Source organism: Pipra filicauda, unplaced genomic scaffold (genome assembly GCF_003945595.2).
Source record: "Pipra filicauda isolate LSUMZ 115617 unplaced genomic scaffold, ASM394559v2 scaffold122_size2191957_pilon, whole genome shotgun sequence".
In the NCBI taxonomy this organism is placed as follows: Eukaryota; Metazoa; Chordata; class Aves; order Passeriformes; family Pipridae; genus Pipra; species Pipra filicauda.
This window is the reverse complement of record NW_024103685.1, coordinates 855,987-880,000: the sequence shown is the minus strand read 5'-3', so window position 1 is coordinate 880,000 and position 24,014 is coordinate 855,987. Positions and strand designations below refer to the sequence as shown.

Genomic DNA, 24,014 nt, shown 5'->3' with positions numbered 1-24,014 from the left:
GCTGATGCTCTAGTTGTGAGCTTCAGCACAAGTGCTGGTTTTCATGCTGAGTATTTTAATCTATCCCATGAAGTCAATTGCAGCACCACCAGACACTGTATGGAAGTTTAGTAAAAATCTGTAAGATATCCTTGTCCATTGTAGTGCAGAGGAAAGACTACGTTTGCTTTACTTGGCTGTGTAAAGGTTAGTTGTTTTCATCAGACAGAGCGATCCCATCTCCTCCCTTTAGTCAGTGTTGATAAAGAAGCAGTTCTAGAGGTACTTCAGTGTACTCATCTTGGGCACCTATCTCAAATTTCCATCCGCAGATTCTCGGGTCAGCGCGGCCACGACTCCCAAGCAGATCCCGGACACTCCGCTCTCCTCCCGGAGCGCACAGACACCGCCCACGGGGGGCGGAGCTCGCGCCGTAATGGCTCCCCCCCTCCCGCGCGGGGCACGCTGGGGATCGTAGTCTCCGCGCGCCGGGGGCGGGGCCACCGCCCTGAGCGCGCGCTTCTTGAAAGTGCCGGGCGGCAGTCGCGCGCGGCGGCTGGGCCGGAGGGGCCGCTGCCGCCCCGCCAGGGACCGACCGAGGCCGCTGGTCGTGTCCCTGCGTCCCCCCTTCCCTTCGCTCACCCCCTTCCCCTGGCTGTGCCGCCCCGCGCCGAGGCAGGGCCACCGAGCGTGCGAGGCGGTCCCGAGCCGAGCTTTGTGGGGGCACCCGCAGAAGCCTCCTGTGCCCCTGGCCCGGCCCAGGTCAGATCTGACCTGACCCGACGTGTCGTGAGCCAGGTTCCTTTCCCCCCACTCTGCAGCTCAAGCGGCGCCATGGGGATCCAAGGCCTGCTCCAGTTCATCAAGGAGGCTGCCGAGCCTTCCCACGTGAAGAAGTACAAAGGGCTGACGGTGGCTGTGGACACCTACTGCTGGCTGCACAAAGGCGCTTATGCGTGCGCTGAAAAGCTTGCCCGAGGAGAGCCCACGGATCTGTAAGTCTTCGTTATGTTTCGGTCTCGGCCTTCTTACAAATTAAAGTTTTGTTAGCTCGATGTTTCTTAACTAATAGTTTATAATAATAAAACTAAGTATATAACAGCTTCGCTTCTTCCTGTTGCTTCTGAATTCTCAGTACTCTTTTAAATGGAAATTTTGACCATAAGTAAATAGTTTTTCAACTGTGCGAAAAAAATTCAAGTATGCCTTGGGGAAAAAACTCTCTAAACTATTTTTGGTTAAAATACCAATGGCTGTGAGAGTTAGTTTTTTTCTAGCATGTCTAGATACTAATCTAATTTCTCAGATGAGATTCTGTACATGCAATTCATGTGTTTCAAATTTAGGCACCTTTTTTGTGTGCAATGATACTTTGTAATTACTGCTATGACAAAGGTTGTAATGATACTGAGGAATTATGAGAGATGGGTTGTGCTCTGAATAAGGTGTAAGATTTTTTTGCTTAATGTATTATATTTTTAGTAAGAGTAGCTTTTCTAATGTAACATGGATTTTTAATTTACACAGTTATATTTCTAAGGAGGGGAAATGAACAAAAATTGTGGTCATATTTCAGGTTCAACTGGAGCTTAGATTTGGTTTGTGTAAGTTCTTGTCCATCTCTGGAAAATTGGGTTGAACTCTTATTTCAAATTGGATATAGTTTTAAATCACAAAATGGTTAAGGTTGGAAGAGACTACTGGATGTCATCTGGTCCAGCCTCATGCTCGGTCCCCTAGAGCACTTATTCAGAATTGTGTCCAGATGGCTTTTAAATATCTCCAGAGAAGTAAGAAGTTCTACAACTCCTCTGGGCAACCTGTTCCAGTGCTTGGTCACTTGCACAGTAAATAAGTTCTTCTTATATCCAAGTAGGAATTCCTGTGTTTTGATTTCTGCTCGTTGCCTCTTGTCCTATTGCTTGGCACCACCAAGAGAAGACTTTGGCTCCATCAAATGTTTGATTGGAGGCAAGAGAGACTCGATGCTTTGCAAATGGGTTCAAATCTTTACTCCTGCTTCTGTTGATTTGAACAACTGTGGAGTTTCATCCAACCCTGCTACCTGCCTTTGAAGGTTGTGAAGGTCTCTCAGAGTCCTGAGAATGGGATACACTTCAGTTGAGGAAAAAATTGTCTGTCAAGAGAAACATTCATAGTTATAGGAAACTTTGGAATGGTTGAATTTAAATACATAAATATTTTATGAGCAAATCTTGTTTCCATGCACGTATCATCCTAGACTGGCACTTAAACTATAGTTTAGCGTCCTTTCACAGTTTAAAATTCATCTGTATTATATAACTAAAGTGCTTGTCTTTCAAAATCATAGTTATTTTTCTGTAGCTCTAAATTCAGTGTCTTTAATCCTTACATTCTAAATGCTTCTAAGTCCCACTCTCCTTCCCCTCCCTTCCCCTGCTGAAAAGGTTACTCTTACAGTGTCCTTAAAATAAAAAAACTTGATTTTTTTTTTTCATTGGGCATCATTGTAATGCACTTAGTGTTTGCAGCAGCTATTATGTTTTAGTTCTGTGCTGCTGATATAAAATGGTCTTATACAGAGCTGTAGAAATAACAGGTAAGGAGATGAGAGGCCTGAGAGAATAAATAAAGTCTGGAATTCCCAACAAATATTTTTCCAGGGGATGGGTTTGGAAGGCAGTGGAGGATTGCCTCTTCACAGTTAGTACAGACTGGGGAACTTTTCTGACTTTTGAAATATTTTCAGTGCTGTGCCTGTATTTTTAGTATGGGAAGATAGGATTGTATGTCTGTCCATAGCATGTATCCACTGTCTGGAGAGTAGAGTGGATAGTTCTATAAAGAGAGATTTAATAACTTTCAGCTCTACAAAAGTGCTTTTAGTCTGTCTTTCTGGGGAAAGATCATGTACTGTGCTTGTCTGCCTCCTGTTTCCCTGGCCATTACGAATTGAGTTGCTGAAACTAAAAAGACAGTCCATGTTTTAACTTTTCAAGTTTTTGTCAGTGTTGAATCCCAGTGTTGCAGAATCAAATTGAATTGTACTTGAGTTCTTATTTAATTTTGTGTAGGAGAGAGGAGCAGTCAGTCCAGTTCTGAGCTGGGAGGTGGACTGTTTCTCTTTCTAATAAAAAACCCCTCCAAAACCAACCAAACAGCATTCAAGTGTTCTTATTCTTTTTTGTGATGCTGGGGAAATATATAGCCTGTTAAGATCCTTGAAGAACAGTTGTCCTAAACTTGCAGTTCTTTTCTGCAGACAGATAATATGCAATAGACTTGTGGTTGACAATAAAGTTTATCTTTCTATTCTTACTTTTGTTATTGTCAATACAGTTATGTAGCTTTCTGTATGAAACTTGTTGAGATGCTCCTTTCATTTGGAATTAAACCAATTTTGGTATTTGATGGATGCACCCTACCCTCTAAGAAGGAAGTGGAAAAGGCCCGACGAGAGTAAGTACTGAACTGTATTGATTTGCAAGCAAGGCAGTGTGTTTATCACTACAGTTAATTTTCAAAGTCAAAAAACCTCAAACTTCAGCTAGGTTGTAAGGTCTGTTAAACTTCTCTGCAGTGTAGTGTGATTTCATTCAATTTACATCTAAAATTAAACTTCTTAGAGGTTTTATTCCAAAAATAGAAATGCACTTTGTAAATGAAAGCCATTTGATAAGAGGAAGGAAGTAAACCTCTGAGCGTTAGTTCCTGTAGTGTATTAGAGGCTTTTAGTTTGCCTGCCCTTGTGATCTCTGGACAAAAATATTTCTTCCCAATATAATTTTATTTAAAACTAATACCACGTTCCTCATCTTTCTCTATAATAAGATAAACTCTTATCAGGTTTGGATTCAGGTCACTAGAAATGCAACTTCTCACTGAAGCTGTGAGAATTTTTCACTAGTGGTTGTTGTTTATAAATTCCCATGAGACATATGCTCCCTTCAGTGTGGAGTGAACAGTTTCTAATATTTGAAATTAAGTAAATTATTCCTTCTGTCCTCTAAACCAGTAAGTATCCAGTGGCAGATACTCCCAAAATTCATTAAATCTGTTTTACTGCAAACTGAGAGTGGATGCATTTCTTCTTTCACACTGCTGATTTCAGTTCCTGGTAGTCACTGTTTTCTGAGGAAATACTATAAATTTCCACATGCCGACCTAGTTATCCTTGTCAATACAATAACTTAGTTATTCTTATGTTTAAAAAAATTACTCAATAGACCAGATTTGGGTAGTGTTCCAATTTTTAACCCCCCTTTGCCACCTGCCTCTCTTAGTCCTCTCTGCTGTTTGTTCTTTTAAGTGAAAAATAATCTGAAATTGGTGGATGTTTTTGTCTGTCTTTTAGGAAGCGTCAAGCCAGTCTTCTGAAGGGGAAACAATTGTTGCAGGAAGGGAAACTGTCAGAAGCCAGGGAATGTTTTGGGCGCAGTGTAAATGTTACCCATGCTATGGCTCATGAAGTTATTAAAGTAAGTTGTCAATACTGTTGATAATGCCAGTTTTTTAAAAAAATATGCAGTAGGTAGCGTGTCTTAGTCTGCATTTTTATGGCTACATCACTACCTCTTCTATGTAGGCAAGAAAAACACTCCTTCCTTCTCAGTCTCTAGTTGTCCTACATATTACAGGACTGTGTTAAGCACAGTTAACAAACTTTAACTTCACTTATAGTTTATTATGCCCAGTTGTAGAAATAATAATGATGTGTCAATTGAAATACATCTCTTCTTACTGCTATGAGCTGAATTTGATAACACCTCAGTTTTACTTCTGATGCACAAAAACTAATCACAATTATTAGTTTTTTATCTTTTTCCCTCAGCTAGTTTCTGAGCATAGACTGCAGAAAAAAAATTGGCTGCCTAAAAACTGTTCTAGTAGCTTTTTGCTATGCTTCCACTGCAGTCATAGGATCTTTATCAAAACAGTATCAAGTTTATTCTGCTGGTGTTTTCCTCTGTCCAGAATATAATTTGCATGAGCTTGAAGCTGGCACCTGTGGTCAGATGTAGCGACCGTGGTGTTACAGGCCAACACAGGAAAGACTGTTTTTGTAAACTAGTCTGTATAGATCTAAACTGTTTGAAACTTGAGGTTTGGAATATAAAATATCAGGCTCTAATGGGGCAGGATGGGTGTGTGATTAAAAAGATCATGGTTTTGGCTTTTTAACATAGAGGTTCTTATGCTTTCAGATCTCTTAAGGTAATTACTGCAAATTGATGCAAAGTACTTGTATGCTTCTTGTTTACGTACAGGCTGCACGAGCCAGGGGAGTTGATTGCATTGTTGCTCCTTATGAAGCTGATGCTCAGTTGGCTTATCTTAATAAGATTGGCATTGTTCAAGCTATAATTACAGAAGACTCTGATCTTTTAGCTTTTGGATGTAAAAAGGTATGGAAGAAAATACTAACAGCTTTTACCTCTTGCTGGTATCTTAAAAGCAGAGTTTGAAGTTGCCAAATATGTTTTTGTGGATTTACTCTTCTACAGTAAATGTGGGAAACAGAAGAGATGAGAATAGCACTTTACCTCTATCGTTTCCACCAAGGGCAGGGAACTATCTTATATGGGTGAAAAATGTTGTTTTCATTTCCTCTTAATTTTCAGGTGTTTCTGAAAATTGACAAGTTCGGAAATGGACTAGAGATAGATCAAGCTCGACTAGGAAACTGCAAACAGCTTGGAAATGTGTTTACAGAAGAGAAATTCCGCTACATGTGTATTCTTTCTGGTTGTGACTACCTTGCATCAATATATGGAATTGGGTTAGCTAAAGCGTGCAAGTTACTAAAATTAGCCAACAATCCAGATATTATAAAGGTAAACTTGGTTTTGCTTTTTTCTCTGGTAAGGCTCTGCATTTCCCCCCCCATTACCTGTGTGGGAGAGGGGCAGAGATTAGAAATCTTATTTGATTACGTGCGTATGGATATGGACATTTATATATTAAAAACAGTATGGAAGAAAAGTTTGGAATGTGCAAAGCAAAAAATAAGGTTGAGTGTTTTTTTTTTTTCTTGTCCGATGTATGAAATGAAAGCAAATTTAGTATTAGAAAATACAGAGTCTAAGAGAGTGGGAATAACTTCTGTGTAGGTAGTAAGGGAGTAGAGGGGTTTTTAAGAGCTAATAAGAAGAATACCTTATGGGTCTGTCCTGAAGGCAGGTAAATCTGACCAGAGAAGCATTTAAATATGCAGTCTAATTAACTTAATGCGTTACCTTCTTTCTTAAGTTACTTGTGTGCTTTAGTGTATTTTGGTTTTTTTTTTCTCTCACAGGCTGTACACAAAGAACTATGATTTTTATTTTTAAAATGGTTTTATCATGTAAATCAGGCATCAAAGCAACTGGTTTGGCTTTTGTGGAAGTAAAAAGGGAACTTTGAACTTTTCCCATATAAATCATTATTTCCTTTCATGTATCCCTGAGCAAAATATAAGGGTTTAATCTGATTAGTATTGCTTTTTTTCTCTTCTAGAAACACCCATGCATTGCTTATGTGTCCTGATAATATGAATAATAAAATCGGATATGCATTAGTTTAAAATATTATACCTTAAGGAGATGCTCTGTATTTCTAATCACACTTTGTACTTCTTTATTGAACAAGAAGCATTTATAAAGAGTTGAATTGTGTTATTTATGTGATTGTAAACAACTTGAGTGGGAAAATAATGAACAAAATTTCTTTTTCTTTCCTTCCCTTGTTTAAGTTTAATCTTCTTGTTGTAACAGGACACGCATTCTATGTTAAATTGCAACAAAGATACTTAATAATCAACATGTATTTAACTGTTTGTGTGAACTGTTTAAATGAAGCAGTTGAGCAATTTCCTTTTTGTTACAGGTTATTAAGAAAATGGGGCAGTACTTGAAGATGAATATAACAGTACCAGAAGAATACATACAGGGTTTTACACGAGCCAATAATACATTCCTTTATCAGTTAGTTTTTGATCCTCTCAACAGAAAATTAGTTCCTCTGAATGCATATGGGGATGACATTGATCCAGAAACACTAAGTTATGCAGGACGGTATCCTTTGTGTTGAAACAGCAGAATGGGGAAATAAGGGTGAGCAGATATGGTGTCTTATACTTTTCATTGCATCAGTGGTGTACTTAGATTTTTCATTGCACCCCTGCTGTTTACTAAAGCCTGGCTTTTCTGCAGTCTTAAAATTTTGGAGTGGTTTTCTTCTTTTTTCCTTTGCTCTGACTTTAATGAATTTAAAAAGCATGCCGGGGGGTAACTGAGTGATCTATCATTGATACATCACTTTAGGCAGAAGTTATTAATCCTTTTTTTTCTCTTTAGAAAACCAGTTGTTAAATACAGGTTATATTTAAACTGTTTGAGTTACTTTATGACTGTCTTTAATTTCTGCCTATTTTAAGTGTGTTATAATCTCTACCTGTTTAATTCTTGCAATTTGTGTTCAATTCGTTCTCTAATCTAAGCATTTCCTATTTTACCAGATATCTCTTCCTGTAGAACAAGTAGCATTTTGCCACATCTGGGCAACATAAATTTCAGCATGAAAGATTAGGAAAATGAAGAAAGAGAGGATACTGTTGAAGTAGTTACTAGCTTTATATGTTCAAGCCACTTAATCTCTGGCATTTCCAGAAATAAGAAAAGAGAAAGTTGGTAAATTTTCTGCTGATAATGGAAGGATTTAATTTTGACTTAGATCTGCAGTCCTTTGGCAAATCATGAATTACAATTGCTGTTGCATCAGATTGAGCCAAAAGTAGTGCTATTAATCCTTTAGGTTAATATTCTAGCCATGCTTGTTAGCATAAAAATGGGAAACAGATATTCTAACTTTCATTCTATAGTTCTTGAAATGTAATGTAATATTCAGATATTTTCCTTTACGATGATGGAAACAGACATTTTGGTGATGATACTGCTTTTCAAATTGCCATTGGCAACATCGATATCAATACAATGGAACAAATTGATAATTATAACCCTGACACTGCACAGGTAACATCTTTGTTCTGAAGTTATATATTGAAAATTTCATGTGGGTCTGAACATTTGTGAAAAAATGTGATTGAATGTTATTTGCAAATGAATTGGCAGTGAAAGCTATTCTGTTATTACAGAAACCATATGCTTCCACACGCTATTTTTTTGCTTTTTTTGCAGATAAAGTTTTATTTTTCATGATATTTGACTTTAATGTTTTTTTTAGTTTTACTTTCAGACTTTTTTGGTAAGTCCTTAATATTATCGACAGAAGTAAGTGACTTAAAAAGAAAATTCTCAAAGAGATTTGGTTTTTTTCCAAGTATAATCCTAAATTATGTTTTCTGAATAGAAATAAAACTTAAATTTTCAATTTTGTCTCAGAAGAGCAGTTAATCACTTGCTCCATATTGAAATGAAGTCATGTCAGCACTAAAAAAAGGAATTCGTATAAAAAGTGTGAGAAATGTGGGAACAAAAAAGAAAAGGCTTGTGTTAAGTATGTCGCTAGAAGTACAAATGTTAAAATGTCCTTGTATACTAAATCAAGAAATCATATGTAGAAGGCAAGATTATAAACCTATGTTCTGGATTTTAATTTTTTTGTAGCTTGTGCAACAGAGAAGTTGTGGCTGGAATGACAGACGTGGTAATCATGTAAATAGCATTTGGAGCAGAGAATACAGGTTTGGCCCTACCGAAGATACTATTCCTCCTAAAATGCATTTACTGGACAAACCAACAACCAAAGGCATGGAGAAAATAATCAGTGTTAAAGGGCTAAAACTTCCAAGCAAAGAGCTCTTGGCAAAAAGGTCAAGGAGTGGTATGTTTTTATTAAATAATTATGTGAATAACAGTAGAAGGCTGTGGGAAAAGAAAGGATTTTATTTTGGACTTGATGGTATGAGACTTTTAGAGGCTTAACTCTTAACTGTTACTGTCTGTATTCTGTTTTCAAGAAGCTACAGGACTCAGAAGCCATAATATTAAAGCCTAGATAATGATCGAGGGTGATGGCCAACTTTCCACAGCACTTGATTTTAACTTTCTTTAATTTGCTATAAAGCTTAAGTGTTTTCAATTTGAAGTTATGTTTAATACAATCTCTTCTATTTTTATATATTTTTGTTTTTAATTTCTATCTTATAATGGCTTGTTAAGAAATTAAAATGTGTTTTTCCTAGCACTGATATTAGTTGCCAGACAGAAAACTTAAAGAATGTTTTCTGTACTCTTCTCACACTGTCTTGCCTATATCCCTTGTATAGGTATTCTTTATGTCAGCCTTTTCACTTTCTCTAGTGGATCTGTGCTATCTTGTCTTCTACTTCATCTGAGTTATATGTGCTGAAATAAACTGTGGGCTTTTAATAGAAGGGGTACTTTTTTGTTCCCATTGTGCTTTATGTAATGTGTTAGGTATTTTCTCTTCCTCTGCTTTCTTTGCTTTCTGATTATGCTACTAGGCCTTTATTTTTGGCCTTTGTTACTTGTGCAATCTTCCTACTCTCTCATTTATAAAACCTTGTAGGTAGTTTAGCAACCTGTCTTTAAATCAAATTTAGTTTTGCTTTCAAAGCATTAAAAAAAAAAAAACCACACCATATCCAAAGCAAATATTATGTTTCATTTTAGTTGTTCTGTCTTCACTCCATCTGCAAAAAATTATTTTTAAGGCTATATACTAGAAAACAATGTTTTAAACTTTTTATCTGTAATGTCAATAATGTTCCTACTAGACCTTACCAATATTTTTAATATGTAAAACTTAGTTTTTTCATCACTGGTTAATTGTGGTATTGTGCTTCTACAATAATGTTTAAATTGCCTAGATTTGGAAGAAGTCTCAGATGGAGATCTGTTGAAGCAATATTCATCTACAAAAGCAAAAAGAGTCAAGAAGGAGGATGATCATGAGGGTCAAGCACAGAAGAGTGTCTCAGCAATACAAAGCCTTGATTCTTCAGGAAGTTCTCTCACTCAAGAAAGCTCTAACTCCCTGCCCAAAGTTAGAAATAAATTTGCTTCCTTTTTACAAAGGAAAAACAAAGACAAGGATGCTGTAATTGTTCCAGGAACAAGAAGCAGGTATGCTTATGTCATATGTTTTAATAAGTAGCAAAATACTATTTGCCGTCCTGGTTGCTGAAATAACCTGAATACTAAACAAAATGCTACCTCAGACTTTTTTTTGGAATTTCATGCACCTGAGCCAAGATGGAGGATCCTCTGTGCTAGGCAGGCTGTCTATCTGTGAGACAGATAATGTTAATTTTTTACTGCGGAAGTAAAGACTGAGACTGTTCGCAGAGTCATAGAATCATGGAATGGTTTGGGTTGGAATGGACCTTAAAGATCATCTAGTTCCATCCCCCTACCATGGGCAGGGATACCTTTCATAGACCAGGTTGCTCAGAATGATATCCAACCTGTTCTTGAACACTGCCAGGGATGGGGCATCCACAGCTTCTCTGGGGAACTTCTTCCAGTGCCTCACTACACTCATAGTGGAGAATTTCTTCCTAATATCTAATCTAAACCTGCCTTCTTTCAGTTTGAAGCCATTACCCTTGTCCTGTCACTACATGCCCTTGTGAAAAGTCCCTCTCCAGCTCTTTTGTAGGCTACCCTGTAGGTACTGGAAGGTGCTATAAGGTCTCCCTGAAGCCTTTTCTTCTCCAAACAGAACAACCCCAACTCCCTCAGCCTGTTCTCATAGGAGAGATGCTCCAGCCTTGTGATCTACTTATAGTCTCTCAGTATAATATTCAATACTTCTGGGCATTTTTTTCCCAGGTAAAGGTTATATGACATATCTCAAAAAAAAAAAAAAAAAGGTAGCTGCTTTTTGCCAGATGTGTAAGCAGTTAGTCAATACATTGACTGAAGTTGATAGAGCTTTTTGTTTTGGTAAATTCAAACTGGTCATATTGTATGACAAATACCTATTCTTATACCATTCAGTTGATACTGCTGATCTCTGCACCAGCACTTTGAGAAGAGGGACTTTGTGTTTGTTAGAGTTTCTGGTTGGGTGGTTTTTTTTTTGTTTTTGGGGGGTTTTTGTTTGGTTTTGTGTTTTTGTCATTTAGTTGCATTTGGCCACAGCTACTTGAATTTGTTTTATAAAACTTTATCACCATTAAGTCTATTATTGTGTGATTATTATCTTAAATACTTTGAATATTTTAGAGCAGTGTAATTTTACAGAGCAGTCTTAATACTGATGTTCTTTTGTTTTAAGGCACACCTTCCTGAACTGAAAGTTTTGTTATGTTATATCAAATATTGAGTTGTCAGTGATGATAGGTTCTTCTCTAAATCAGTGCTTAGTACTCTTAGGAGCTGCTGCTATAGCATGGAAGAGAAGTAGTAAGGTTCTAGTTTCCTTGATAAGAGGTGCCTGAAGTATTTCACTACTGCTTAGCTTTATGATAATTAATTAATATATTCTTAAATTTTGTAGGATTCCTGTATGTTTTGCTTTCTGGTGAAGAACCTTATTAGTATTTCAGTCAATGAATGACATGTTTACAGATGCTTTTTCCCTCCCCTTTTTTACTGTTATTTGTTAAATGCCTCCCTGAAGGACTTTGCCCATTGTCAAAATAATTTGTCTGCAAATATACCTTGAAAATAAAATTGATGGATAGAGACAGCTGTTGGATTTTGGAGAATGCATACATGTGCAGTACCTTTCTTCTCCCCTGCTTCTACTTTTTTGTTTCTTTTTTAGGTTTTTCTGCAGCGATGCAATTATGTTTGACAGTAGAGCAAAGAAGGATGATGATAATGATCTAACTCAAGATACTGAGCAGGATTGCCAGAAACAGGAAATAAAATATGTAGCAGAAGATGTCTCTCAGTTTTCAGAAACTGAAAAATCAGCCAGGACTGTCTTTACACCTCCCGGAGAAATGCCGAAAAGTTGTTTCCAGTGGTTTAGCAGCCTCGTAAGTAATTCAGGAAACCCTGGTCCATCTCATACTGTATTTTCACAGCAGTTTCACAGAGAGAGAAACAATTGTGTTGTATCCCAGGAAGATCAGATTAATGGGATTCAAACAGAGAATGAGGCAGTGTGTGATGAATTGGAGGAAGAATCCTCCCCCTTAATAGAACTGGAACAGTCATCACAATCTCATGAGTCCTGTGAACCATCAGAATCTAGTTTGGAGTCTTCAGAAATATTACAAATGTCCAACAACAGTTCAGATGCAAAGGTAAGAAAATTAGACATTTGTTTTAGCATTTGTTTTCACTTTAAATTATAAAAGAAATTATGCAATGAAGTCTTCTCTTCAGAGTGATGGCCTACAGACAATGTAGCTTGTGCTAACAAAACTTGTTTCTAAATAGAATAATAGAATGATTATATTTCATTCCTGTCAATGCTTAAAATAATTGTAATATAATATGCATTGACATACTAGCTTGAATAAAGTCTGGTTTTAGTTTGTCTTCAGTCTTTCTGCTGCTGTTTCTACACTGGGTCATAAAAAACCCTGGTAGGCAAGCTTTTGTTCTCTGCTTTTGTTAGTCCCTGAAGTCCTTTCAGAAAGTGTGTATATATATATATGTGTCTGGTGTTGTTTGCTAAAAGTAAGCCCAGGTGTTTGTATAGGTTCTTAGAACTACTGAAAAGGTTGTCTTTTAAAGTATATAGCTGTAGATACGAAAATATACATTGTGTTTGCAAAAACAAACCCCAACCTGTTTTAAAACCAAATCAATTTTCTCCTGAAGGAATCTGACTCCAATTCAAAACTGGCTGATGATAAACCTACTCTGTCTCTGCTATTTTCTGCTGTTCGAACTGACAAAAAAAATACAATCATGAAAACTAAGGTAAGAGTTCTTTTAACTTTATGAGCTTTACTAAAATCTGAAAATCAGTTTTTGCTTTCTTCTAGTTCCTTGTGGAACTCTCAATGAAAGACTTAAACAATGCAAATGTTGGCAAGACAAAACTGTGTTCTTATTCTTCTACATTGAAGCTGAGATGAAATATAACCAGGCTACCTATGGTTGATAACAGTTGCAATTTGTTTGGGGATTTCAAACACTTCAATATAAAATAAAAAGCCAAGCTAAGGAAAAAAACCTTAGTTAGAATAAAAAACCTTAGTTAGAATAAACTTATGTTCCTTGTCTTTGTGACATTTCTAAGAGCTTTACATATTTGTCTATTTTGTAAAACTTCTAAGACTTTAACAGCTAAAAGTGCTCTGACTCCTTATGTGGTGTCATTAGAATTGGCCAAAAGATAAAGCCAGAGGAAGATGTTTTCATCCTTTCATGCATAGCCTAACTGACTTCTTTTTCATAAACAGGCTAAAAATCAGAAGCGTCTGTGCCAAACAAAAATATTGTGTTTTGTAAAATAGTGACATCTTGTGGTTATTGTTAGGAACTTATTCATTAAGATGAAATTTACATTTTTATTCTGCAATATTAACGTTTTCCTCCTCAATAAGACTGAGCAATGAAATCATCCTGGGATTCAGAATTTTATTACTTTGTTTTTGAGGCTATATTTAATGTTTTACTTTGTTCTGCTCTTGTAAAAGTTATATTGGGAGAATATTGGGGAATACACATTATGGAAGTACTGAGGTAATATAAGCATCATGTAAAAACAAAATTTCAGCATGCTTGGAGCCCTTCAGATAATAGAAAAACTGCTGAAAATCTGTGAGGATAGTAGGGTTTGTGTAAAGCAAGCAGCTAGTAGGAGGATTTCTCCAAGTTATTTCCTTGGCTGTGCATTCTCTCTGCTTCCTTTATGTGCTCGTCATAAGATTTATAAAGAATTGCACCAGAAAACTGGCATGGCCAAAAACTTAACTTGACTGCAATAATCAATAGGTCAATCATATTGGAACTTGGACCCACCCAGACTCTTGGATTCCTCTGAGTTGTAGCACCAGTAGGACCATAGGAGAGGGAAGGTAGAGATAAGGAGAACCACTTTTGGCTCAGTTTTCTTTTAGGTTTGTTTACTGCAAAGGTAAAACAAGAGAAGTGTTTGCTGGTGTTAAGTATAGTGGAAGATAGCTATAAAAGGGAATAATGAGTTCCAGATTTAGGGAAGAAGCAGTTAATCACTTAAAGTGTAATTCTGATTTTGGTAAGCTGAATATCAGCTATGTAACTGATCTATAGAGAAATTTAATAACTGGGGAGGCAGTCTGAGAAATTTGTCAGCTCGTATTGTGGTTCCAATCCAAAATGTGAAGTGCCTACCTACTCCATTCTAATATCAAAACTAATAGAAGCTTTTTACTAACAAATACCTATAAAATACTGAACTCCCTAAGACTTCATGTTTTTTTTCTGTGATAGTATTTCAGCTGTGGTTTTTATTGCTAATTGATTTTTACAATTGCTGTGAGCTCAGCAAAGACGCTAATATTGACAATAGAAAAGAGTGTTCTGCTCCGGCTTTAAGTTTCTTAGCGGGTGTTCAGCATGCAGCTTTGCCTAATTTTGGGGTAGCTAAATTAAGTTATAACTCTGATGTAATTCAGTACTACAGAGATAATGTAGGATTATGGTGAATTCACACATGTTGCAAAATGGCTGAGGTGATAGATAAATGGCAAAATACTATCAAGCAGGGAGTTTTAGGATTTTATTTTTATTTTTCCTAGTATTCTTGTTCCAATTTTTAGTCTAAAGTTTAAACACTTTTTTCCCCCTTGGAATACCAAGATCTGTGTGGTAGAAACAGGTAGAAACAATGTAATTTCAATAATAGAATCCTTACAGTTAGCTGTCAGCCCAGCACTGCCATGCTCACCATTGAACCACATCCAGAAGTGCCATATCTACACGATTTTTGAACACCTCCAGGGATGATGATTCTACCACTTCCCTGGGCAGTCTGTTCAATGCTTTACAACCCTTTCTGTGAAAAAATTTTTCGTAACATCCAATGTAAACCTCCCCTGGTGCAACTTGAGGCCATTTCCTTTTGTCCTGTCACTTGTTACCTGGGAGAAGAGACTAGCCCCCACCAGGCTACAATCTCCTTTCAGGTAGTTGTAGAGACTGGTAAAGTCTCCCCTGAGCCTCCTTTTCTCCAGGCTAAGCAACCCCAGCTCCCTAAGCTGCTCCTCATAAGACTTGTGTTCCACACCCTTCACCAGCTCCATTGGCCTCCTCTGCACACCTCAATATCCTTCTTGTAGGGAGGGGCACAAAACTGAAGGCAGTATTCCAGGTGCATAAAATTATGTAACAAGTTGTGGGGGGAGGCAAAATACACTGTCATTTTGGAAAGAACAAAGCTACAAGTTGTCTTTGAAGAAAAGGCTGCCAATATTTTATTTTAAAATACAAAAGTGTTAGGTAGTCAATAGCAAATACTTGGATGAGGAAAGAGCTATTTGCATTAGTTAGTGAAGCACCTGAAGTAGGCAGACCTGTGCCATTTTCTAAAGATGATCCAGCAAAATGGAAAAGATTATTTATTTTTAGCAAAACACTTTATTCTTAATATTATCCAAATGGGAAATAAGAGCATTATTTACAACCTAGGTGTCCTTAACTAATCTTATGTAGCCAACTGTAAAATAGTTAGTTCTTAGAACTGCAGACACTCACTGCGTCTTCTTTCAAAGAAACATATCTTTGCAACCTTTTAGAATACAAAGACCTATGGAAACTGGTTTGCCAGTTCTTACAGCACATTATGTTTAATGTGTTTGAGATACCACTTTTTAGATTATAGGAAGCTATCTAAATATACCTTGTTGTGGCAATTCATATTGCATTATCTTGACACAATGTAAAGCACTTTATTTTTTGATTATAAGTTTTGCAGTATGGTATTTGTTGCTTACAGGTTTTCATTTTAACTGTGTGTGCTGCAATATTAAAATCTCACAGGTTCCTGGTTTACGTAAATCCATTAGTACAAGATCACGTATTGTAACGAAGCTCAAACCATGGGTACCAGCTAAAGTAAGTGGATTAAGCAGGAAACTGTCACCTGTGCAGAAGAGAAGTGACTGTGATGCTGAAAATAAGCTGGGACTGCAAGTTACTGTTAGTGAACTCTGGAAAAGCTTCCAATTTAAAAGGTGAGTTGCTTTAAGCCTTTACTTTGTACCCTGTGTACTGTTTTTCCAAATAAACAATTTTCAAAGCAGACCCTACATATCTCCATACAGTTCAATAAAGATAATAGCTCAAAATAGATGTTTTCTACATATAATTTATAATTTTCTAAGCTTGATATAAACGTGAAGCATGACTTTTGGTAAATATCTTAAAATTACTTTTTCTAATCAGGAAAAACTCTCAGCTAAAATTAATTTGTTGAATTTTATTGATTAGGGCATTTAGTTTAACATAATTGGTATGAAAATCATTGTCATTGTTTGACATCAAACACCAAAGGTCACTTCTTAATCTAAATGCAAAAGCTGCATAGAAATTATTAAATTTAATTGAATACAAGGTTGCTTCTGTTTAACTCTGTGCCCCTCACATTTGGAGATGGCTGATTGTCAGAAGTGTTCTGCTTTCAAGATGACTGTGACTTGATGAAATATTTCTGTTAGCGGAAGTCTGTGATTGGAAGAGATCTTTTTGCACATTATAAAATGCTATTGCTTTTCCTTGTGCAGATGGCTTGTCTAACTTGAAGTTTCTGCAAGTATCTTCAAGGTTTGAACTTGAAGGGCAATGATTATTTTAAAAAAGTAAAACAAAACCTGAAGTGTAGGTATTCTAACTTACACTGTTTCCATGGGCTAAGGTAAAAACTCTTGGTGGCAAAGTTTTACCAGCTCAAAGTAGCAATCTCTTAAATAAATAAGTCTTATTTAAGTCAAATTATTATTTTTGCTAGTCCAAAACCAAATGTGAGTAGGATAAAAGTATTTTTTTCACTGAGTGGTTAATAATGGTACTGCTGAGCAATGTGTTAAGTCAGATGAATGCATTTTAGTAAGTTTAGGCCTTAGGGTAGGTTATTATAAACATACAAGTTATTTTTGTTTAAAAAAATATTACTTGTGGTATTTACATTTTTATAAATATTACCCTCTTGATGCAGGATAAGAATTACAGTTTCAAGGAGGAAATTAAGGTGTTTGTGTATGTATTGCTTCACCTGTAATTGTAAATGTCGTCCCAGGGTTGTTCACAGGGAGAAAATTCAGATATTTTGATTTTTTTGGGATACAGGCAGATAGAAGAGTGAGCCTAGGTGGGACTCTGTTCCTTTTCTCTGCCAATGGTTGCAAGATGAGTCTCCCAACATATGCATTTTATCCATTCAGTTTTGGTTTGTAACTTCTGGGTGTTTATAATGGGGATATATATTTTTGTATTACTTATTTCTGTGTACGTAAAGTACTTGTTTATTAGCTTTTATGTGATTCTTTTCTTAATACATTTCACAAAAAGGGCTTTTTTACTGCCAGGACTGACTTTGAGTATTCTCTTTATTTTTTCAGATTTTAAAATGTATCTAAATTAGCCTTATGTTTTAACAATTATGTTACCTGATGGCAAATAAATCATGTGGGGCACTGAATCTGTTCTGTCTTAATGTCAAGACTCATGGGATATATAAAAAACTACATTTTTTCAGAAGACTTAAATGTTCAGAAAGCATGTACAACCCAGAGTAGGATGGGGTACATACAGTCTTTCAGAAATAAAGCTAACAGCTATCATTCTGTCACACTCAGTAAAGTTGATCAGTTGTACTGAAACTGAAATTAAAACTTTGCATGACGAATTTTTATTTTGTATTTATTCATAGATGAGGGGGGAGTTAGGGGTCTTGTTTTGTTTTAAACCATATGTTCTTACTGGCCTGTGGTTAGAAATATAAAACATCATTGCATTCTTGGGTTTTATTTTGTCTTTGTTTTTTTTGTGCAGAGAGTACAAAAAACTGCCTTCTTGTAGAAAGTCAGATCCTTTATCTCCAATCAAAGATAATATACAGCTCACTCCAGAAACAGAAGAGGAAATCTTTAATCACCTGGAACATAGTCATGTTCAGAGAGCTATATTCCAATGAACTGCATGCTCTTCACAATGGGATAGATTTTTAATCATTGTCAAAATTTACCTACTGGATATTTCATCAATATGGAAAAGTTGCTTTGAAAACCAGCTATATGTTTTAGTCTGACTATTGATTTATCATCTCTACAAAAGCGTGAATTGAAAGGTACAGTTCTATATTGACTGGAATAAAATAATTCAGATTCCTGTGTTCTCTTATTCAGAGTCCCCTTGTCAAATTTTTGTCCAAACATTTTCTCTCTGTTGTCCCTGGGCATTTTATGTAGGTCACATGTGCAATCCAAGTTTCTGCAATAGCTATTGTAGAAAGGTTTTGCCTTTGCACAACAGCAGCAAAACAAGTCTATGTCCTAATTGTTAATAATTACTCATTTTTTGCCTCTTCCTTCTTTCCTTTTGAGCCTAATCTGGCTTCAAGACAGGTTTAAAACTGCTCTTCAGTGTCCATAAAAGTCTGCAATATACTTCTAGCACTGATAACTATTTTTTCCCTATAAGGTAAGATTTGCTCTCTCAACAGTTACCTTTCTGTTTGATACAGTCATGTTGTTAGTGGGAATAACTTGAGGACTGCAGAAAGGAATATTGCAAATATTAGCTCCTCAAATTCTCACATTAATAGAATGATATCCAGAAAGGTATAGTGTGTTCCTCTGTTTTACCTGCTTGTTCCACATTTGTATTCTTCTACAATGACAAGACACCCAAAATGCCGGTTGTTAGAGCGAGGGTTACAAGATAGCATTGTCATCACAACTGGCCAAGCTTCAGTGTTAAACTAAAGGGAAAGAATCCAGAGACTAAGGTCCTTGCTATGTTTGACTGAATTACCACAAAATAGTATGATGGGATTTCAGATTTCTACCTTTAAAATCAGGATTTGAGTTCAATGTAAAGGTATAAAAAGATATCTCAGCCTGTGAAATGTATCCTTGCCATTCCTGAGATAATACTTTCCCTTCACCTTTGAGTTTTTAGTGAGAACTTAGAGTTTGAAATTGGTCTCTGAGGGGCAGGGTTTTTTTTAGTTGCAATGTACTTTTTTCTCTTTAAGAGAATTTGCATCTATGAAACTAAGGTGGCCAGCTGCATTACGTTACAAAGAAGCTGCTTAAAAGAGTAGGCTATGTGAGTTCAGCCCTCTTATTTGTACAGTGGTGTTGAAGGAGTGGGATATAAGGAATTGAAGTAATGATGCTCTAGGATAGGCTTTCTCTTGTTTGTGCATCACTAGAAAATCCCTAGTCCTGAAGCAGGGCTTGATCTTCAGTGATAATTATCTCTGGTATGACGTTACAAATGTAGGCCAGGCATAAATGTTTCTGTGTTCCCAGTCACGGAACTACTGCCGAGAATGAATTTTTGTGTTCCTAAAATATAATAAAAATTACAAAATGAGTCTTTAAGGGAAAACATTAAATATAATTTGTTTTCATTCGTTGTTTATTTATCAGTGTGGGAGTTGCAACATTATTTTGTACAGTGCATTCTTGCCCGTTTCCTGCTTCTTCAGTCTAAGGGCCACTTGTTCCTGCTTTAGTGGATCATCATAAGAGACAAACTACTCATGTATTTTCCAGGACAGGTAGTTTTAAGGAAATATCTTACATGCAAGCTACATTGTATGATCTTAAAGTAGATTTCTTAAAAATACTGTATAGTTTCTATGCGCTTTGGAGGTCTTGGGTACTGACTTGACATTACAAGGGATTCTTTTTAGGAATAAAGGCATCTGTTACATTATGAGTAAATATGTAATACATGTAAGCATATAATAGCATGTAAGTTTTATACTTTTAATGTGGAGTTCTTGGGTTGGTGTTTGCTCTATGAAAGGTACAAGAAGAGATATACAACTTTGTTCTTGACTTAAATAGGCTAGGGTAATATTCTGTAGTAAAAATTAGTCACTATCAAAATAGGAGAAATTACAGGTTATAATGGCATAGGGAAGATTAAATAAAACTTACCACAAAAAAAAAAAAGAAAAAAAAGAAAAATCTTGAAACAGGGAGAGTTTGGTGATTTTTAAAAACGCAGGCATTTGAAAGTTGAGTAGTTGAAAAACAAGAAATGACTAGGAGGAAATGAAAGCAGATGGCAACTTGGAGGCATATGTCTTTGTGTGTTGTTTGCTTTTTAATCTAATATAAAATACTAAAAACACTTTTTTACTTTCTATAACTAATAGATTATTTTATCAGCAGGACTTCAAGGTACTTTTACAAAATGAACGGCCTTGCTATACCCTATTAAAGGCATGAACCTGGCCCAGAAAAACTGGTGGTTTAATTAAGCTTCACTTTTGAAAGTGCTGACTGGCCATTCCTTCATCAGAATGGTCATGTGAACTATAAATATTCAGTATCACAGAATTAATATGAATCATGATCATTGAAATCAAGTAATGGTTTTTAATGATAGGTAAGACACTTGTCCAAATTCAACTGAATCTTTCTACTTAAATCTTTCCATTCTAATTACAACAGTTGGTGTTAAGCACATGTTCCGTGTCACACAAATCAATACAGTAGTTATAGTCATTTTTATAGGACTGAAGAATATTGAAAGAACATAAGGCTTTGCAAATAGATTGTAAAAACATTTAAATGATAGTATTTTAAGAGAATTTGCATTACTGTGGCATTTGTCATGGGTTGAGCTGCCCCCAGGGGGGCTGGAAGTCCCAGCTGAGTTTCCGGTGAGGAGCCAATTGGAGCTGAGGTGTGCCTGCCTAAAAACTTCTCTTCAGTGTTGAGGTAAATTGTGGGGGAGCTTGGAGATTGGATTTTTGGGGTCAAACCCCCACAGCATTTTTCATATATTCTTGATGAACTCTTTATGAAGTACTAGAAGTGCAGGGTATTCAGATTTTATGTACCAAATAGTGTCGATTTTGTTGGTAACAAAAATGTTAAAATTATGAGGTGGTGAATTCGAGAGACAATTCTTTGGTCTAGAAATGATAAGGTACGAAATTAAAATTATCAGCATAGGAGGGAAGAAAAAAGGTGAAATTCCTTTCTGAACAATAGAGGCCATTTTATTCTGATAACAGGCCTGAATGTGAATGTAGCAACCCAAGGTTTGGTTGTGACAGTCTAGAAATGAATATACTTGTTGGTCCTATGGCCTTCTCATGTTATTACATGCCTTTCAGTTTGGCAGTGAAATGACAGGTACCTGAATATTTATGCCAGCTCTGTAGGTAATGCAGAACTAGGCAATATGGTTTCAATAGCAAAGTTAAGGAAGAGGTAGCAAGAGGACTGGTAGCAAGAGGACTGGAGAGTGAGAAAATGTGGGGAAGGAAGCCAAGACTAAAAACACTCCCTAAATCTGCTAGGTAAAAAGTTCTGTACAATTATAGGATAAGCTACTGATGAATTACTATTTCTCACTTGAGTACAAAAAAGTTTTAAGTACCCTTGAAAAACAACCATCACAAATAGCAGGCTTCAAGCCTCTATTGAAAAATAATGATGACACATCTTAGGAATTATAGATAGCAAAACCACATCTTACTGAGAATATCAGAAAGTACTCTTGATAATCTACCTTTTTCGTGGTATTTGGAAAGTTAAACCAGCTTCCGTATCCACAGAATAGCTCCCATAGCATAAAGCCTTTTGAATACCTAGAATAGAGCCATCAGGGAGTACAAGACAGAGACTGACTCTACAGATGCTGTGTCTACAGATGCTCTGTGACAGAAATAGAATGAATTCTGCACATGAAAAATACTGAAAACTTTAGGGTGACAGGGATGAGTTGAGGAAAAATGCTATGACAGAATTTAGCATGAAAGGAAAAACAACAAAGGGGATTAATAAAAACCAGAGGGGGTGTTGGAAATCAGAAAAGGTTTGAGAATACTTGCAACAGGAGGTGGCTATCCTACAGTAATGACTATAGTGGTATGCAGATATATGTCCACATTTAAAGTTTGGCTCCTTCAAGGGGTATTCTGGTACTACTGCCAGAGACATATTAAATAGGTATTTTTCTTAATATTACAAATCCTAGATAGCAGTCTTCTCAATTCAAGAATATTCTAGTGGAGACTGAGGAGTTTCATGCCTAAGGCATGTATTTTAAAACTTTTTATATCCACTTTGTGTCTACAGAATGCATATTCTAGGCACAGAGTGAATTTTGTAAGATTTTACAAAGAACATAAATGAATTCGAGGTATAATTAATGGCTTCCTAAGAAAGTCACACTTCTACTGTGCCCTACATAGCTTATATAATACAATAAAATATACCATTCTATCTGTTTAAAATCTGATATTTTGTATATGCTGCATCCAAATTACTTCCATTATGATATTTTTATCATCTGTGATCACATCTAAAAATTAAATTTTCAGGTTCACTTTAAACTGCAGAATAATGTTCTGCAGTGAATGAGTTACTGCCCCATTTGGAGTAGGACCTTCTTCTTTGTTTTCATTGCTGAATTCAGCTTATGCACCCCAAAATGCACTATCTGAGAGCACTTCTCTGTGGAAAGTGAGACTACATGTTTTTTTCCTTCATGTAGGAGACTGTAGGAAACATTAGGTCAGTAGGACAAAAATGCTTGTCAGGGAAACTTGTCCTGTGTCAAAGATTAGTTTCTGTTCCAATAGCTCTCATTCTCCAGAGACTCCTGTGCTCCAAGCAAAATCTTACTTAACAGATGTAAAATTATGGATTTGGAACATGGCATATACCTGTGTGGGTCCTGTTTTGGAAAAGATTCTTTAAGGGCTTTGAAATACCTGTGTTTAGTGTTCCAAATGTACGTATGACCTGGAGTGAGGCACTCTAAATGTTTGAGATACAGTGTACCAATGTATATAGACAAGACCAAGTTCGGGAAATTAGAAGTTTTATTCTTTCCATTACTTCAAAAACAACAGAAGTTAATATGAACTACTCTACAGCCTGCATCAAACAGGAATTTAGGATTTTGTTAAGCTGATTTCAAGTCCAGTGTCTCAGGGAGCACCAGAGTTTGGCTTTTAGAACACATCCTGTTTAAGTGCTTGCAATGAAGGAGAAACCATTACAACACTTATAATAGCACAAGCACTCAATTGATGGATTTGTTTTTTAGTTTTTTGAGTCTAGCTTGTCTTTCGTCCATTGGCTTGTGTTTTTATCTGCTGTATGAAAGGAAGTCAGTTCAACGACATTTATCTTGTAGCTACCTCAAATCAAGGGAGTGACTGTGGTACTTCTAAGCTTATACTAATTGAATTTGATTATATTATTGTTTTTTCCAAAATTATTACCTTTCATCATTACCTATTTCTGTTGGTACGTAGCAGAATTCGATATGAAACCCTCGAGTGACAGAGCTTCTGGAAATAATAGTAGTTTACCAGTTGACTGGGCACCTCACCCACTGCCAGAAGGTGTCAGTACCTCTGTAGTACCAAGAGGGGTAGGGGTGCGGTGTCGGGGGGTATGGGGAGTGTTTGTTTTAATCGGTTAGTATTTGTTGCTTTAAAATAAAGTATTTATCTTGGTAGCAACAAAAAAAAAAAAGCCTGTGCAGCTTGCCCCTTTCTCCTACTGTAAACGTATTTTTCCCAGTTATTTACAAATGAGATTAATGAATCCATTAATCCATAATTAATCCATTAATGAACCCATGTAGTTTTACACAGATCATTAAACTTCTTGGCTGCCAACAGCAGAGAAGTTTCCTACTTTTTCATCTTTAAACTGAACTTTCAAACAACAAAAATAAAGATTGTCTTAACACACTATTACTAATTAGCACTCTCCAATTAATAATTTTAAAATTCTCTCAAGAGAGAGGAAAGCAAAGAATTGGATTGCTCTTGAAAATGCATGTGACTTTATTTCGTTTAGCAAAGCTTTTAAACTTAAGACTAGTGAGACTGCTTCCGAGAAACTTAAAGAAGAAACTATGTTCCTGCAGTGCTTGCAATTAAGTGTTACAGCATGGTAGTGTTTAAGAAACAATTACCATCCCTGCTCCCTGTAT

General features: G+C 36.3%; 1 protein-coding gene across 2 annotated transcripts; it reads left to right on the top strand.

Moving 5' to 3' along the window:
* The first annotated feature begins 813 nt into the window (after positions 1-813).
* Positions 814-19,431, top strand: EXO1 (exonuclease 1). 2 transcript variants are annotated; one of them, XM_027750685.2, is made up of 14 exons: positions 814-974; positions 3,301-3,420; positions 4,316-4,439; positions 5,229-5,366; positions 5,583-5,795; positions 6,826-7,013; positions 7,874-7,970; positions 8,565-8,781; positions 9,791-10,046; positions 11,695-11,911; positions 11,999-12,181; positions 12,705-12,806; positions 15,852-16,045; positions 17,862-19,431. In XM_027750685.2, the coding sequence occupies exons 1-14, from the start codon at positions 814-816 to the stop codon at positions 18,001-18,003; spliced, it is 2,352 nt and encodes a 783-aa protein (XP_027606486.2). In that variant the 3' UTR covers positions 18,004-19,431. The 2 variants fall into 2 exon arrangements, with proteins under 2 accessions (XP_027606486.2, XP_027606484.2); XM_027750683.2 differs by having other exon boundaries at positions 11,695-12,181.
* The last annotated feature ends 4,583 nt before the right edge of the window (positions 19,432-24,014 follow it).